Genomic DNA, 16,670 nt, shown 5'->3' with positions numbered 1-16,670 from the left:
GCTGGAATCAGATTTATTTGCTCTTTTCTGTTCCAGTTTGTGCAATAAAACACATAAGCTCTGAAACCCTAAAAGAAGGTGTATTTACAATAAATAAGGGAGTGAATACAATATTGATCTGATCATAACCCCTGCTCCCCTACAGCAGCTGACGCTGATTAGACTATTGTTGAAAATGAGTGTGACATCAGATCGTTAGAATAGGTGTTGAAAAATGAATCTTTTCTCTTTGTATTATTTCTACTTCTGTGGTTTTTCCAGCTCAGAGCGTGCACAGAGCGGCTGGATGACAGTGATTACAGTGATATGACAATGTGTTGACAAAATACAGAAAATGGTTCAACAGTGAATAATAAAAAAGAAGAAATAGGGCTCCTGTACCTGTTGACTCACCTTAGTCCAAGGATGTGCCTTAATCTGGGGGAATTTGAACTCGGTATAATTGGGGTTCATCTCACGAATCTGCTCTCGGGTTGGGGTACCGAGAACCTGCGAGACAGAGGAGGAAAAGGAACATTGTGAGTTAATCTCTACTTGTCAAAGTGAAGGGGGCCTTTTACTATTATTATTGTAGGACCAGCCTTACCTTGATGATTTCAACCAACTGATCCACTCCACTGTCACCAGGGAAGATTGGTTGTCCTAGCAACAGCTCTGCCAGTACGCAGCCGGCTGACCACACATCTGAAGAAGAAAAAAAAGGCAGGTTAAGACCAGGGGGTGAAATCCCAGAACGGAACGAAGGAGCAGGCATGACCACTCAGGCCATCTCCTCTTAGGAAACAAACAAACATTACCTATGCTTGAAGTGTAGTCAGTGGCACCAAAAATGAGTTCAGGGGCTCGATAGTAACGGGAGCAGATGTAGGACACGTTGGGCTCTCCGCGGACCAGCTGCTTAGCACTACAGATAAGACCAGAGCACAGCCGTTACCACATCATCCAAGGAAAATATTATGTACACAAAATCATCCAACACTATCCAACCTTCTGCTTCAACAGTATGTGTATTTTTTTAATGTTTTCGTCATATTTTTTTTTAATCTATTTTCTGCACGATAAAGAAAACAAGCCAATTTTCCTTACATGACTCTTCGGTAAAACCCTAAAATATAGGATCCATTTCTCACCTGCCAAAGTCGCAGAGTTTGAGCACAGCCGTTTCTGGATCCAGCAGCAGATTCTGAGGTTTGATGTCCCGATGGCAGATACCAAAGGAATGGATGTAGGCCAGGCTCCTGAACAGCTGGTACATGTACAACTGTACGTGGAAAAGAAAACAACACACGGAGAAACACCTTAGTTACTATCATGACGGCGCCTAAGCATGAAAAAACTAATGAATGGGAATCAATCGCATCTCTTCAGAGTGACTTCCTTTTTCTACATTTTATGTATGCTATAGCAAAATATATACAAATAAAACGACAAACAAATAGGGACATTAAATCCAAGTATACAAATTTACAGTAACATTTTTGTAGTATAGCAAACTTATTTGTACTAACGCTTTAAAACGACAAAAAAGACTTATGCAGATCACACTTGACTTGACTCACACACCTTGACGTAAAACCATGGGCAGCGTCTGTTTGGCTCGGCTGTAGTGTCTGGCCACTCTGTAGACCGTCTCAGGAACGTAGTCCAGGACTAAATCAGGTACCACTTCATCTTTCTGTTGCACAAACAAAGCAACAAACATCATCAACTTTTAATTCAATTACTCACGCGGGTATAGATTAAGGATTTCTTATAAAAAGTGATTCAAACTAATAACGCTAACCACCTTTTAACCAATAGATTCAGTGATGTTCTTTATTTACAGAGCTTATAGTTCACCTGTTTATAGAGATTTTAAGCCAGCTGTGCCTTTGAAAATGACATTAATGGGCAAACACGTTTAAAAACAACTATATAATAAACTTCCTTATCAGTTAAAGCCAGAATTTATTTGCGATCATCGTATCAGTGTCGAATCCTCAGTGCAGCTTCTAAACTTGTTCTGATGCAGGAAGTTGTTTTCAACTTGATGTCACTGGTGTGTTTTTCACTGTCGAACTGGGAATTCATTGTATGTCCATCAAAGTCACAAAGCACACTGCAATGCGTCATAACGGCTTGAGCTCCGACTGTGGCAGCAGACAATGATATTAACTGTTCTGCATAATTGTGTTCGCGCGCACGTTTTTCTTTTTTTTTTTGTTTTGTTTGTGGTAACAAAAGTTTTTTTAGTTCCAGTTTCAATGTAACCATGTTTATCTAGACATACGGTAAACGTACTCAACTTACCAAACTAGTTCTAGCCCTAGATTTATTCAAATGCTGGCCCAAGTATAGGTTAATCAAAATGTGATACTATCATTTATGTTATATGTATGTTTTTTCATAGAAACAACACTATTGTTATTTACGAATTGGCTAATATTAACTAGATTTTAATTTAATTGCTCTGTTATTGTTGGTGTTTTTTTCCTTTCTGTGTTCTAATGGTTTAAAGCTCCTCTCTGAGTTTACAGAATATTCACTGTCTCATCAATATGTATACTATGATTAGTTAAAAATTGGTAAATTGGTCTGGTCTATACACTAAACAAAAATATATATATACGCACAAAGCTGGTTTTTACTCCCATTTTCTCAAAGACCTAAAACCTTTATGTACAAATCAGGCCTTTCTCTCAAATATTGCTGACAAATGAGTTTAATTGTGTGTTAGTGAACACTTGCCCAGATAATCATCACCTCACAGGTGTGGGCACATCAATGTGCTGATTAGACAATTATTACAGGTATGCAAGCATCGCTAGTATTTTACAGCTGTGTTTATACAAAGTTTTTTAACTTTTTAAAAAGTAATAAACAATGTAAGCTATAAAATATAATGTGTTTGATCATCACAGTATCTTTAAGATAACAGCAGTAATGGGAAGTATTTTATACTTCTGCACGACAGTTTTTTGACCAGCGTCCAAAATCCAAACACACGTCAGGGAGGCAAGAAATCCCTGAGTTACAAGATGAGACTAATTAAATTATGTCAGCCTGTTGTTGTGGAGCCTTTAGACTCTTTGTTTCCCATCTGTCACCACTCAGCTGGGCATGCATTTCAGGCACAGACTCAGCAGGCTGACCCAGCACTGGGACGAGAGTGTGGAGCCAATTTTAAAAGCTCCAGCCAGATGCTGTTGCATACTTCCTCCTGCTGTGAACCAACGACTCCGTCTCTTGCACGCACATTTTTTTGGTACGAGTGTAAAAAATCTGATGAAGGGAGACACAGACATGTCCACATAGGATAGTAGAGACAGTGCAGACATCTGATTGGTCGATGCTTGCCCCGTGATTCCATCCTGATGTCTGCCTGTACACACAATAATTCCTCCTCCAGTGGTTAAAACTAGTATGATAGCATTCGCGACAGCCCGTTTCTCCTCCTGTTTAGTGCCACCAAAACCTATATTTAGCCTAGCAACAGTGATGACTCACTTCCTGCTTGCTACAAAGCCACTTCCTCGGCTGGTTCCCAGAAGGTTAGCGAGACGTGAATCTGATTGGCTCCGTGTTCACTCCCAGATAAATAATTCAGCCTTTAATTTGTTAAGAAAAACTGCTTGCACTTGTACATTGCAAGGTTATCTATCAACCAGTCAACCCCAAAGAATGAAAGTAGTCTCCGCGTTAAGGGAAATCCGAGTCTTTTCCACAACATGATGGTAATTAAAACTGGGATTGACATTTATGTCGTGCCAAGGCCAAAATCCACTAACTTTTTTCTTCTCTTGTTTTGTAGTAACTTGTAGCTAAACTCACAGAGTGAGCACCTTTACATGGAGAAACTACTATTCTAGTCCTAGTCTGTGGATCAGCATTCTGCACGTGTGTGTTGAAAATATCCGCTTTATTTTATTCTACTTATTTTGCACAATGTTTACTTTTAGTGCACCTACTATACTGAAGTGCATCAGAACATACAGTACATTTAATCCTATTACAAGGCAAGGCAAATTTATTTGTATAGCGCATTTCATACTCAAGGCAACTCAATGTGCTTTACATGATAAAACATTAAATTGATTAAAATCAATAAGAACATTTAAAATCATCAATAAATCAATTAAAATCATCAGTAAAATCAATTAAAATCATCAGTAAAATCATCATGACATCAACAACATGACTGAAAATCTCCCTCTCAATCATATGCAATAGAGAAAAAAGTGCCTTTAACTTTGATTTAAAAATGTTCACAATGGATGCTGACTTCAGCTCTGCTGGCAGTTTGTTCCACTTCTTTGCAGCATAACAACTAATACTAAAGGTGTCCCAATACAACTTCTCCCCCTTTCGATACCATACTGATATTGCCGCCTTACGCAATGGCCGATGTTGATATCAATACGATATAATCATGAATCACACATACTCAATATAGATATTGATATGATGTGACATTACTCAAAGAAAGAGTCATAGTCAGCATCAGTAGGTATGGGAAAAACTGACCCACGTATTGTCAACCAATGGGTTAAATACATTTTAATCTTAAACATAAGAAGATTATACAATTGAATAAATTAGAAGACCCTTGTATCTGATATTTTAGATGCAGGCCGTTATAATCCAATAATTTTTTTGCTGATATTAGACAATATCCGTTTAGATTGGCAAAACCCTTATTTAATACTTTAAGAGAAGCCCTTGTTTCATGTGGTAGAAAACTGCTAATAAAAACAAAAATAACCAATAAATGGTGGCCAGTGAAAGGTCTATGTAGTATCTATAAATACATTCTATGCATTCATAGAAATTACTTAATTCATAGAAAACTACTAATAGTTGATGTTTGGAGGATATCTGAATCTGTACAACACAGTGGACATTGATGCACAATCACTGGCAAAACTAATATAAAAATCAGGCATTCAGTTTCATTAAAGTCATTGTAATTTAGCTTTATCTACTGGAGGTTTGCATTTGAAGATCATTTTAGAAGCTAGTTATGAAACATCACAGAACAAGAAGTACAAGCTTGTTCAATTCCCTTTATCAAGCATACCAGATTTAATCTTTTCGCCTCACGCCACAGGCGGACGTAAGGTTTTTGATAAGGTGACAAAGTTCACTATGACCCTTTGCTTGTTACAAAGTTCCCTGCAGCATGTGAAGTCCAACTGACACATGTAAACACTCGATGGAATTCTAGGAAAACAAAACTTTGAGAGAACTGCTTTTTATCAGTCTGCAAAGAAAAACTGCTGCCGTTTCATGTACATCGTTGTCGTGGGTCTAGCTTTGAAAAGCTTTAAAGTGTTGTCTATTTGCTTACTCTTTCCAACAGTTTAAACAGTGAATCATACAAGTGGTTAAAGGATAAAAGCAAAAGAACATAACATCAGGTTTACTACCAGCCCACCTGAGCTCAGCTGACCTCTTATTCTTCCCTCATTAACATTGTCTTAAACCTGAAGTCTTTTTTTTTTTTTCTATCTCTTCGGGTTGCCAGTTTTCCATTTAAAGCAGTGGTACAATAAGGGCAGGGGAAGCGGGGAGAGGAAATTGATTTAGAAAAGTGCAATTTTAAAATATGTAAGGGTTAGAGTGAAAAGCACTGATAGACTTAAACATTCCAAATCTGTGATTGATTGCAAAAGCCATGTTGAGGGGGTGTGAGGTCATGTTTGCCACGAGTCACTCCCACCAATGTGACACTATACCTAGAATTCATAGTGATTCCCAGAGTTCTGTGGGAACATTGCATGAGGCAAGGCATGGTCAGGAGGGTGGAGCCAGTAGTGTTGAGGGGAGGGCTTATGCACATCTATTATTAACAGACACCCTGTGCTCTGACAGATAGATACTACAATCCTCTACCACTACAAATCCCCCCCCCCCCCTGTGGTCCTCACAAGCTTTCCTTTAGCTTGGAGGACATTCCTAAGTGCAGAGTCATGAGTAAAGACTTGAGCGCACGTGTGCCAGATTCATGTGGATCTATATTTGACTAACAGGCATCTCTCCATTTGTCAGCAAATTGAATGGCACCGCCCAGCCATGTAGTCTCAAATGGGACCACCATGGGTATAAAGGGGCTGACACCAAGGCAGAGGGGGAGGGCCCCATACACACACAGCCCATTACTGTCACTGCATACAGTATATGCTACTGGGGCTTACCTGCTCAAAGAGCAACATTGGACAATAAAATAGACTACTTGACTGATATGACTTTGAATGTTTTGACATTAAGTCACAAAATCCATACTAAGGCTCGCAAATGTTTTGCAGCCAACAGGCTAACTAGACGTCTTTTGTTGCTAGATTTTATTACATATTGCCAATGGAGAAAATCTAAAACCCTACTATCGACTGTTTAATGCATAAATGGACAACTATATCACATGTGACTGCATCTGATCTGAGGGTCTCATAATTCATGTCAACATTAGAAAATGATCAATCAGAGCATTAACACAGGAAACTACTAATATTGTGTTTTGTTTGTTGTGGGAGACATTTTTGTGTATGTGATGTGGTTTTATTTCTTTTTGTGTTATTTTGTTGTCCTTTTTCATTTTTTGTCGTTTAGTAAATTGTTTTGTTATTTTGTGTAACTTTAGATGTCTTGTCTGTTTTTTGGTAAATTTTGTGTCTTTTTGTTTTCATTTTAGGTACTGTATTGTTTTTGTTGTCCTTTTTTGTTATTTATAATTGTTCTGTTATTTTATAATTTGTTCTGTTATTTTATAATTTGTTCTGTTATTTTATGTACTTTTAGTTGTCTTGTGTTTTTTGGATATTTTTGTGTATTTCTGTAGACATTTTCTTATTTTTGTTGTTATTTTCACTGTTATTTTTGTCTATTGTTAGTCCTCTTGTCTGTATTTTCATTAATTTTGTATCTTTCTGTTGTCATTTTGTCTATTTTTGTTGTTTTATAAATATACGTATTTTTGTCATTTGGTTGTGTTTACTTTGGGGGCCACAAATTAGACGAGGGCCGCTTGTGTGTCCAACCATAAAACTATGTCTGGTTTATTGGTCGGACAATTCTGGGCCCTGGAGCAGGATTAGCAGGTACAGACGATGTGTATATGGATATTCATGCTATTGTGAAAGATTCATCTTTAAAGCTCCTGGAGTCTACATTAATTGAGATTTATTTTTAGTATTTCAGTTAAAGAACTAACGGGAAGAGATAAGAAATGTATTTATGAGATGCAACCAGTGCTCTGACGGCAGCAGTATTTCAGAGCATGGAAACACCATGTGGTATGTGTCCAGGGTCTGAGCTATCGGGTTGCCCCTTAAATAAACTCTAAAATCTCCCGTCTCCCTGTCTGCTTTTAGATTTCGAAATCCACCTATATGAAGCATGAATATATTCTCAGCCAACACAATGAGCCTTATAATATTAATGATGAAGAATCAAAAGTAACAAACCTTGTCTCCACTGGAGTAGAAAAAGTAGCGCAGGCGGACTATGTTGCAGTGGTCCAACTTCCTCATGATCTGCAGTTCGCGGTTCTGAAATAGAAACAACACTTCAGGCTTTGTGTGCATTTTGCCAATAGAATGTGTGAACTCTATAGGATTTTATTTTAAACTGTAAGCTATCCCCATGTACTGTAGTGCTGACAGGTTGCCTTGGTTAAACATTATTGAAGAAGTCTGAAATGTTGAAGGTTAAAACAATACAAATCAAATAATGAGAAGATTGAATGACTCAGTAGAATAAGGAAGGTTAAAATATTAAAATCACAGAGTAATGAGCAACAAGACTTGCATGGCCGCAAAAAAATGTGAGCACTGAACACTGCAGATGTTCCTTTGTTTATTCATACGCACCGGCAGCGTCCATGCAAAGGCCTAATTACTGTATATGGGTTTCCACAAAGCGAGGAGAAAAATTAGCATTATATAAAACCAACAGCAACATCAAGGTTCATATTGTTGCATTTGTTTTGTTTTTCTCCTATTTTAGTATCTATTACCAGTGTCGAGACATGACGATATCAAGCCATCTCATCTAGTTTGAAAAACATAGTATTAATACAAACAAATATGAATTTTATTTGGTCTAAATAGCTTGTGCATGTTGCGCACAATGACAAACAATCATTACTGTATGTGTTTACTTAAAACAATTTGGAACATTTACAGGAAAATGTTTTTTGTTCCCAAAGCATCACTAAAAAAAGCTATTTACATATTTCAAGGTTCAAGGTTCCATAAAAACTAAATTTGTTTCTCGGGGCCAGCAGCATACAAGAAAATAAATATTAATAGAAAAATAGTGCTATACACACACATTATACAGTACACAAAAGTACACAAATAATTCTAGTAACTCATCTATACTGTTGTTAAAAAAAACAATACAATTTAACAAAAAATGTGCGCATCGCAAAAAGGTTTAAAAGTAAGTTGTCGAAATATGAGAGCTGCTCCAAGTATCCCAAAAAGAGACTGAAATCAACCGTTACGCAAAGATCATTTGCTGCTTAGACTTTTATCCTCTGAGCAGCAGCAGCAGAAATGCTTTTAGCTCAGTAGTATAGTATAGTAGGGTGTATTGACAACACCCTCTGTCCATCCACCTCAGTCTGATTCACTTACAGGATGATGGAAATGCTCACCTCATCCCTCTCCTTGCTTTATCACCATTTACAACAACCGCACACACAACCCTTACATCACAAAGTGACATCATCGTTCATGGGTCGCAGACCAGCCATCGAACCATGGCGCACTGAAGGAAACGCCCCTCATCTACGAGGCAGGCATATGTGTGCAAGATCACTGGGACCATAGTGAGTAGAGCCCTGCCCAGCTCCAGTTGGACTGCAGTCCTTAATGCTGACCTGTCATCCATCAGTGTGTCAGCAGACACTCAGCAAGGAGACAGAGAGGAATGAATAAGGTGAAGAAAAACAGGACAATGCTAAATGTGTGGACACCTCAGCTCCCTCTAAATGCTTGTGCATGCTGTTAACCACAAGCTTGGGCCAGCTAAACACAAAAACATGCACTCTGTTGCATCATAAAATGCTTGATGAGATCATAAGTTACCTTAGTGCTGGGCGATTACGCCTAAAAAAAATCTCGGATTTTTAAAGAAAAATTTGAGTTTCGTTTAAATTTTTTTTTTTCCAATGCACTTAAAAATGACTGCAGGACATTATATATATTGTCAAAAGTGCCACTTTATTTCTGTGATTGTCCTCAAGATTTAAAATCCATAGAATAATCCCAAAATAAAAAGTAAATGAGGTTCTGTCATTCAACAATTTCAAGGTTTAACCCAGGTTTAAGCAAAAGTGCAACAGCGCCTTCACAGTAGCTTAAATTTTCTGATTAAGAAATCACATAACTACATATTTTATAACATAAAACATTAAATAATTAAAAAAAAATAAACTCTTCCCTTAGCATCTCAGCATTAGTGTGAATAAAAATTAAACATGCCTGTGGCACACATATAGCCTACTCAAAGGGTAAACAAACTGTAAACAAAGAGGGGGCTGGCTCATATTGCACTACAGTAACCCCACAGGACGGAACGTGATAAAGTCCGAAAAAAAACTGTGGGAAAAAAATTATTTTTTTTAAAAAAAACTCAAATTACAAAATAAAATAATTCTTATCTACAAATTTGATTAATTGATTAAATCGACTTTTTGCCCAGCCCTAAATTACCCTGAACAAAATGAAATGGTTTAATGGTTGAACACATTAGAGTGAAACATGCACGTCCACTCTACAGTCCTAACCGCTTCATAATTTCACTCTTCTTATAAAGTCTCAAAGTTTTATTAGGAATCATTTACTCATTCGTATAGCAAGCAAAAAAAGAAAAGAGATCAAACTTTTTTGGTCGATAAATCTGAAAGACAAAAACTAACGAAATTGATGTAATTCTGCAGATAAAATATTTAACTATATTCAACCAACTTTGAGCAGAGAAGCAGATGAATGCTCTCTTATAGTCAGTCTTTTGTCCTGATATACACAACTTTAATTACCAACTATGGTTGCAAAGGGGCAGAACATTTCCATGGGACTATAAGTTCTGGAATTTTGGGAAAAGGTTAGGGTGACAACCTTTTTACTGTAAACTTAAGAGCACTTTAGGCTTTATATTGGTATAATAACTCTGAGCAGTGGAGTTTTTGGTCAGGACTAACTAACAAATCATTTCAGAAGAAGAATCTTAAAATCATGAAATCACCTATGAACCTATGCGGTGGAGAGGTTTTTGGTTCTTTGACGATGCTGCATAAGATTAGGTGCTTCCAGACATGCTCTCATCCTGCACACTGCTCCTCATGTGAGCATCAATTTTCCAGTCGGCTGAAATGTGATCCCTTGGCTGTAAAAGGAGAAGGACCTATCCCATAATGCACCAGAAGCAGACTAGGTGCCCACCCACATTGTCTCACAGCAGCACCCTCGCACAGAGCCTATTCACATGATTACTACTGTGTGTATGTGTGTGTGCGTGCGTGCGTGCAAAAAAGCATCGACATATGTCAGAGCAGCATGCTTCAGTCTACCAATGAGCTCTTCTGTCATCTGTCAGAAGAAAAAACCAAAGCCTAACGGAAAGACTTTTGATTGGAAAGAGAAGAGAAACTAGAGCACAGGTGTTTGCGAGTAAAAAGTGGCGCGCACTCGATGGCGCGTGTTTGACAGTCATGTGAAGAGTCTTAGAGCTCCTTTGATTCCTTTTTCTCAACAAGCTGCTAAAACGGGAGGACTGGCTGAGCAGGTTGAAGCAGCGAGGGGAAAAAAGGAAACGGAGGAAAGAAATCTGAGACCAAGTCTCTGATTTAAGGAGAATTCTGAACTGTATGTGATCCTTTCGCTGCCTCAAATCATACCTTAGCTTGCCTCTTATGCTACTCTTTGGCACAGATGAGCAGGATATGACTTCATCAGCACCAGCATGCAGAGTCACAAAGAAAGCGTGTGTTTCCTGAACAAGCACAATTTAGTGGCAGATGGTGGCCCCCACACTAGGAAATGGCATTCATTTATCTTGTCTGAGTTTTGGTGGCAAAGGGCCAACACATGCTGAAAACTCATTGTTAAACCTCTGAAAGGTTAGACCTTGGGCACCAAGCCCTTAAGGTATTTAGGTGAACCTGTTCGGTGAAAAGACTTGAGGCACACTTATCTCATTACTCTTAGAGGAAAAGGCAGCTGCAGATTTAAAGACTGGGAGATGAGAGGGAAACCCACCCGTCCTACAAACACACACCACATCTACTGAGCCAATACATAAAAAAATTTAAAAATCATAAATATGGGAGAAAAATATCTACTGTATGTCTCATGAATTAATGCAAACCCAGAGGAATACCTCATACACAGTCTGTTATTAATCTTTGCATGGGCCACTTGACAGAAAATAGGTTCACAGCCCAGGAAATTATATAATTACTAACGAAACTGACTTTGACCATTTCATACCACATATCAATGATGACTCCTGAAGGGCCTGAAAAGCAATGCAAAGGCCTGCAGCTTTAAATGAACAACAGTATTTAGATACTTATTTGAGAAATACACTAATATTTTAGAAACCAGAGAAAATATTCTTATTATAACGACTTTTATGCATTTTATTTAAATTAGAGCTGCACGAATATGCCCAAAATGATAATTACGATTATTTTGATCAATACTGGAATTACGATCATAATCACAATTATTTATTATATTAGGGAAAAATCAGTGTTTCTATTGCACTTCTTTTAAATAAAACAGTGTAAAGTTTACAGCGCAAACTTGAGCTTTAAAATGAAATTATAATTTCAAAAAATAATAAAAAAAATTAACCCAAGAATTTAAAATGTACCAAAGGCTAAATAAATAAATACACTATTACAGAGTGCAGAGCCAGCATTTATTTTAAATGTGAATATTGTTGACGATCAGGTTAATTTAATTGTGGCAACCAAAATCGTGATCGTGATTAAATTGTGCAGCCCTAATTTAAATATCAGAATTTTGGCCCTTCGAATGCTGTTTGGTTGAAATTTTTTTAAGGCAGTGGCATGAGGTTTGCAGAGCAATCCCAGTTTATATACCAAACATCAACTCCAAGTTTCCGCCAGCATGTGCTTTGAATGGTAGCTCTTTGGCTGATAATGTGAGAACATGAAGAGTTTTAGGTCTTTACTTTATGAAAGAAAAAAAAAAAAAAAAAAGACGACAAACCATTTTAGAATCTATAGCATGTGCCTTAAAGTTTTGAATTTAATCCTTTTTAGATGGAACAAGCATCCATCCATTTATTATCATCCTCATCAGAGGCACACAGTCATCCATAACCAGGGTATTGGTGCCCCTTGTATACAAAGCGAGAGAGCAGTATGTATACATTATATGACGCCCACAAATAACACCTGAAGAGCCCAAGCAAGTACAGCAGAGATGAGGAATTCCCAGTTGCATCCACTGAAAGCACAAAAGAGAATTCCTGCATCTTACTTCAAACTAAACAGGACGTTTCCGAGGTGGCAGCTAAACTCCACAGATGTCTGAGTATCAATGGGCTTAGGTTTGTTTGATGAAACCTCACACACTAGACTTCCTGTGACAAATGTTTGGAGATTAAATGAAACAGGTTTCCAATGCAAAACACTAAGGACGTTTCCCTTTGTTTTCTTTTCTTTGGCAGTTTCTTTCTGTTCTTGTGAAAGATCACTCAATTCAAGTTTCTTTCACAGTTACTTTCTTCTCGGCTATCGCGAATGCTAAAGTGCGGGGTTAAATTTGTAAGCACAGACTGCCTCTTGTTAGTTTACTTCTTTCATTGCCAATGGATACATTATATTTGTGAATGTCAAAGTTCTACCTTAAACCTCTTGTCTTGCAGGACTTTCTTGATGGCCACCAGTTCGCCAGAGTCGCACAGTTTAGCTTGGTAGACGACGCCAAATGAGCCGTTGCCAATGACTTTAGTGTCCGTGTAGCTCACTTCCTGTGGCCGGTCGGGGCCTTGGCCTGGAGTGGCCACCACTGTCGTTACCTTGCTTCCATCTTTATCTCCTATAGAAAAAGAGAGGTGAAAGTAAGTAAGTAATTTATTTATAAAGCGCTTTACACAGATAAAATCACAAAGTGCTGTACAGAGCTGTGGGGAAATTAATACAAGTGCAACATCATGAAAGCTTAATAAAACATGGGTGCATATACATCATAGGAGCAGCATCATAAAAGGATAGAAATAATTTAAAATCCAGGTAACTAAAAGCTTTACTGAAAAGCAAAGTCTTCAACAGTTTTTTTAAAAGTGTCCACACAGTTGAGCTCCCCGAGAGACTGGTGCAGGTTATTCCAGAGTCTGGGGGCCACAGCCTAGAACGCCAGGTCTCCTCGGGTTTTAAATTTAGTTTTTGGGATCTTCAGGAGACCCTGACCTGAAGACCAAAGACTGCACCCCGAAATGTAGAGGCACAACAAGTCCGAGATATATTGAGGGGCCTGGCCATGTAACGCTCGGAAAGTAAGAACTAAGATTTTATAGTCTATTCAAAACTTGACTGGAAGCCAGTGCAGAGTAGAAAGAATGGGGATGTTCTGGGAAAGTCTGTTTATATGTGTGAACCAAAGAATGCTGATTGGATAGGATATATTTTAAATTCAGCTGATTGTACTTTATATATTAAAAGTAAAGTTTTAACAGCTTTTTTTGGTCAGGAGTCAAAGACTCAAACACATTATTAAGAGATTCCTCGAAGCCTTTGTCATTTTATCTAGTATTCTTTCTGAGTGTCTGGATGACAGATGTCGGTTGCACACAGGGTCAAATTGTGAACGTTGGATCCTGAACTGTCAAACAATGACTGAACTTTGCCGCCTTTGATTCAAACCGGCTGTCAACAAATGCAACTCATGGAGTGATCCGACTTCACATTTCTGTCACATGTCAATTTTTTGTCTGTCAACCTTAAAATTGAAAGCTCTTAGGGGATTTTTCAATGGTTCTTTACATCCTTGTATCAATACTAGCATCAAGGTATACAGCCCACAGAGATCGGCAATTAAAAGGACAGCCAACCATGTGTTGCATACAACAAACTTGCAGAAATACCTTTAACCTTCAAAAGGCTCATTAATTCAACCTGAACATATTTGAATAACATCTAATAAAACCCCTTTAAATACAGCAAAATTACTTCAGTAACAATAACTTTCTAAAAATAAATATTTAATCTGTTTTAAATGGGATCACTAAAATTCTAACTGCCTGCCTTTACTAATCCTACCAGATGTTTATTTAAATGTTCTCAAAATAATAAATCGTCTTCAATTTGGATTTTCTCTGTTAAAAATCTCATTAGTGTGTATGAAAGCTAATGTTAATGACACATTTGTAGTTGTTCAATAACTTTGCCTGTGCCACAACAAGGCGTTATTTAGTAGAAACCAGAAACCACATGTAATGCAGCATGCTGTGATAGCTGAACAAATGCACGTGGAGGACTCGTGCAGGCCACAGTGTTCAACTCACAACATGTGAGACGTGGTCATGTCATGTCGACTCTAGTGAATAATAAGCTTGTGTTACTTGTTTGCATTGCTTAATTATCACAAAAGGATTGAAATATTCCAGGAACAAATAATTATACAATTTTGCAGTTCATTGTAACAAAGAAAGTGAACTTTTGTTGAGATCATTCTTTTTTTCATTCTGGCTAGCTGGCTTGTTTTCCAAAAGAGATATTGATTTCCTTCTGGATGGAAGAAGTCTGTCATGGCAATGAAAAATAAATGTCCACCCTGTAATTGAATGCATAATATTACCCGATTATTTGTGTCTTCTCCTGCTGATTCCTGCACTTACAGTTTATTTGCAAAGCTAGTCCAATATTGGGAATGTGTGATTCTGTTTATACAGTTGGAAAAGGAGAAAAGTAGTCATGGTTCATGAACTCAGCAAAACTGATTCAGCCATGATGGAGCAAGACTAACCTGACTCTGCTGCAATAGTTTGGATGGGTGACACCTTTGCAATACCTCCAATCACAAGAAAAGTCTGTACTTACTTGCATGCAAAGAGACAACAAACATTTTAAACAGCTAACAGCTGGAAGGAAGTTTACCACTGATCTGAAAAGCTCTAAATATATACAACATATCAAATGTCAATCATAAAAGAATCATGTTTTTCCCATACATGAAACAGTGTGATGCGTAAACATCCACTAATGAGCATGGCCTGCGTGTGGACACAGTGGGGGCCAAAAAAAAAAAAGCAGTTATGGGATACATGCTGGTATGAAGCATATACTCCGATTAGTTTTGTCATTGTGAGCTATCAGATTACACATTTTAATCCTTTTCATTTTATTCAAATCGTTATTAATTTCCTTCACATAGACTAGGTAAGCAGTGTGTAAGACTTTGCAAATGACTTTTATCTTAATTTTGTCATACTGATTTAATTTAAGGGGAAGCTTAACCCAGATGACAAAGGAAGCTCAACTGACAGTCTATCTATGTAGCTGTGTAAGCAATAAAAAAGGGCTTTAAACACATGGTTGTGAAGGTCAACATGTTTGACTAACTGTGACAGAGTAGTTATCTAATGAAGTGGGTCATTCACGTCACTGAACTGGTTTTATTAGGTTAAAGGCATCCGATCGTCCCAATGGTAACCTAGACATACTCTTTTTAAGGAATTTCCTAATTCAACAGGAAGACATACGTGAATCTGTAGTAAGATGCAAATAAATGACAAATTTCAAAGTCTTTCTGCATTTTACTGCTGAAAATCTGAACGATTTCAGCTATAGTGCAACAGAAACAAGCAGCTCTGCAACTAACGGCATTTTTCCTGTCACTTTGGAGCAGATCAAAATACGTGCTGCGATATTAAGGTCATAAAATTATCAGCTGATCTTTGCCAATTTAGCCAAAGTCTAGTATCATCCCCATGTGAAAGCAACCCAAGGGCGACAGGACTAAATTTGTACCAAGTGGCGACTTTTGACTAGCTAATTCAAATCAAATAACATGCTTTTACTAGTTTGTGATCAATACATTTTAAGTTTAAAATGTAATCATTTTTGGGAGGTTTTTCATTCTTAGACAGAATGTACTTAAATAGTCTCATCGTAGTTGCCTGTAAGTTTTGTTAATAAACTAATTTTGGTTATACAAATGTAGATTTATGGTATCTTATTCTCAGACAAAAAATTCCAAGCATAAACTTAAAATGACAGCTCTTCTGAGAAATTTAAAAAGCAAACAATCCTCCCACGGATCCAAAAGTCACACGATCAAAATCTAAAAGTATTGACATTTTAGAGTTGCGTAGTTTAATTAAAGCTTAACCAGAAGCGGCTTAAAAGCCCTTTTAAAGAGCTTCACAGTAACATTGACGAGGGTTTAATTTATATTTCAAGCAGACCTTACAAGCTTACTCTTAAAGATACAATCTTTCCCATTTACTTAGAGGCCTGGGCAGCGTCAGGTAAACACACGTGCACACTGTGTGCTGGTGCAAAGTGCTCCACTGTTGCCAAGATAATTCAGCACATTACTGGAACATCCAGTCACAGGAATGTCACCAGGCACTGATACAGAGAAATGTTGACTAAAAAAATACAGAGATTTGACCAAACTCAAAGAGGGCACATTCATTTTAGATTTCCAAAT

At 37.6% G+C, this 16,670-nt stretch overlaps 1 protein-coding gene across 3 annotated transcripts in view; it reads right to left on the bottom strand.

Moving 5' to 3' along the window:
- The window catches only part of gsk3ba (glycogen synthase kinase 3 beta, genome duplicate a), a 70,021-nt gene that overhangs the window by 5,313 nt on the left and 48,038 nt on the right, over positions 1-16,670 (bottom strand). The window contains exons 2-8 of one of the 3 annotated variants that reach the window (XM_028435175.1): positions 12,862-13,055; positions 7,440-7,523; positions 1,573-1,675; positions 1,131-1,269; positions 798-904; positions 587-684; positions 382-489 (exon numbers count right to left, since the gene is read on the bottom strand). In XM_028435175.1, the coding sequence (XP_028290976.1) occupies positions 382-489; positions 587-684; positions 798-904; positions 1,131-1,269; positions 1,573-1,675; positions 7,440-7,523; positions 12,862-13,055 (833 nt within the window). The remainder of the gene's footprint in view (positions 1-381; positions 490-586; positions 685-797; positions 905-1,130; positions 1,270-1,572; positions 1,676-7,439; positions 7,524-12,861; positions 13,056-16,670) is intronic. The other 2 variants (XM_028435176.1, XM_028435174.1) reach the window with 2 other exon arrangements.

Source organism: Gouania willdenowi, chromosome 21, assembly GCF_900634775.1.
Source record: "Gouania willdenowi chromosome 21, fGouWil2.1, whole genome shotgun sequence".
Taxonomy (NCBI): Eukaryota; Metazoa; Chordata; class Actinopteri; order Blenniiformes; family Gobiesocidae; genus Gouania; species Gouania willdenowi.
This window is presented reverse-complemented; position numbering and strand designations above follow the sequence as displayed.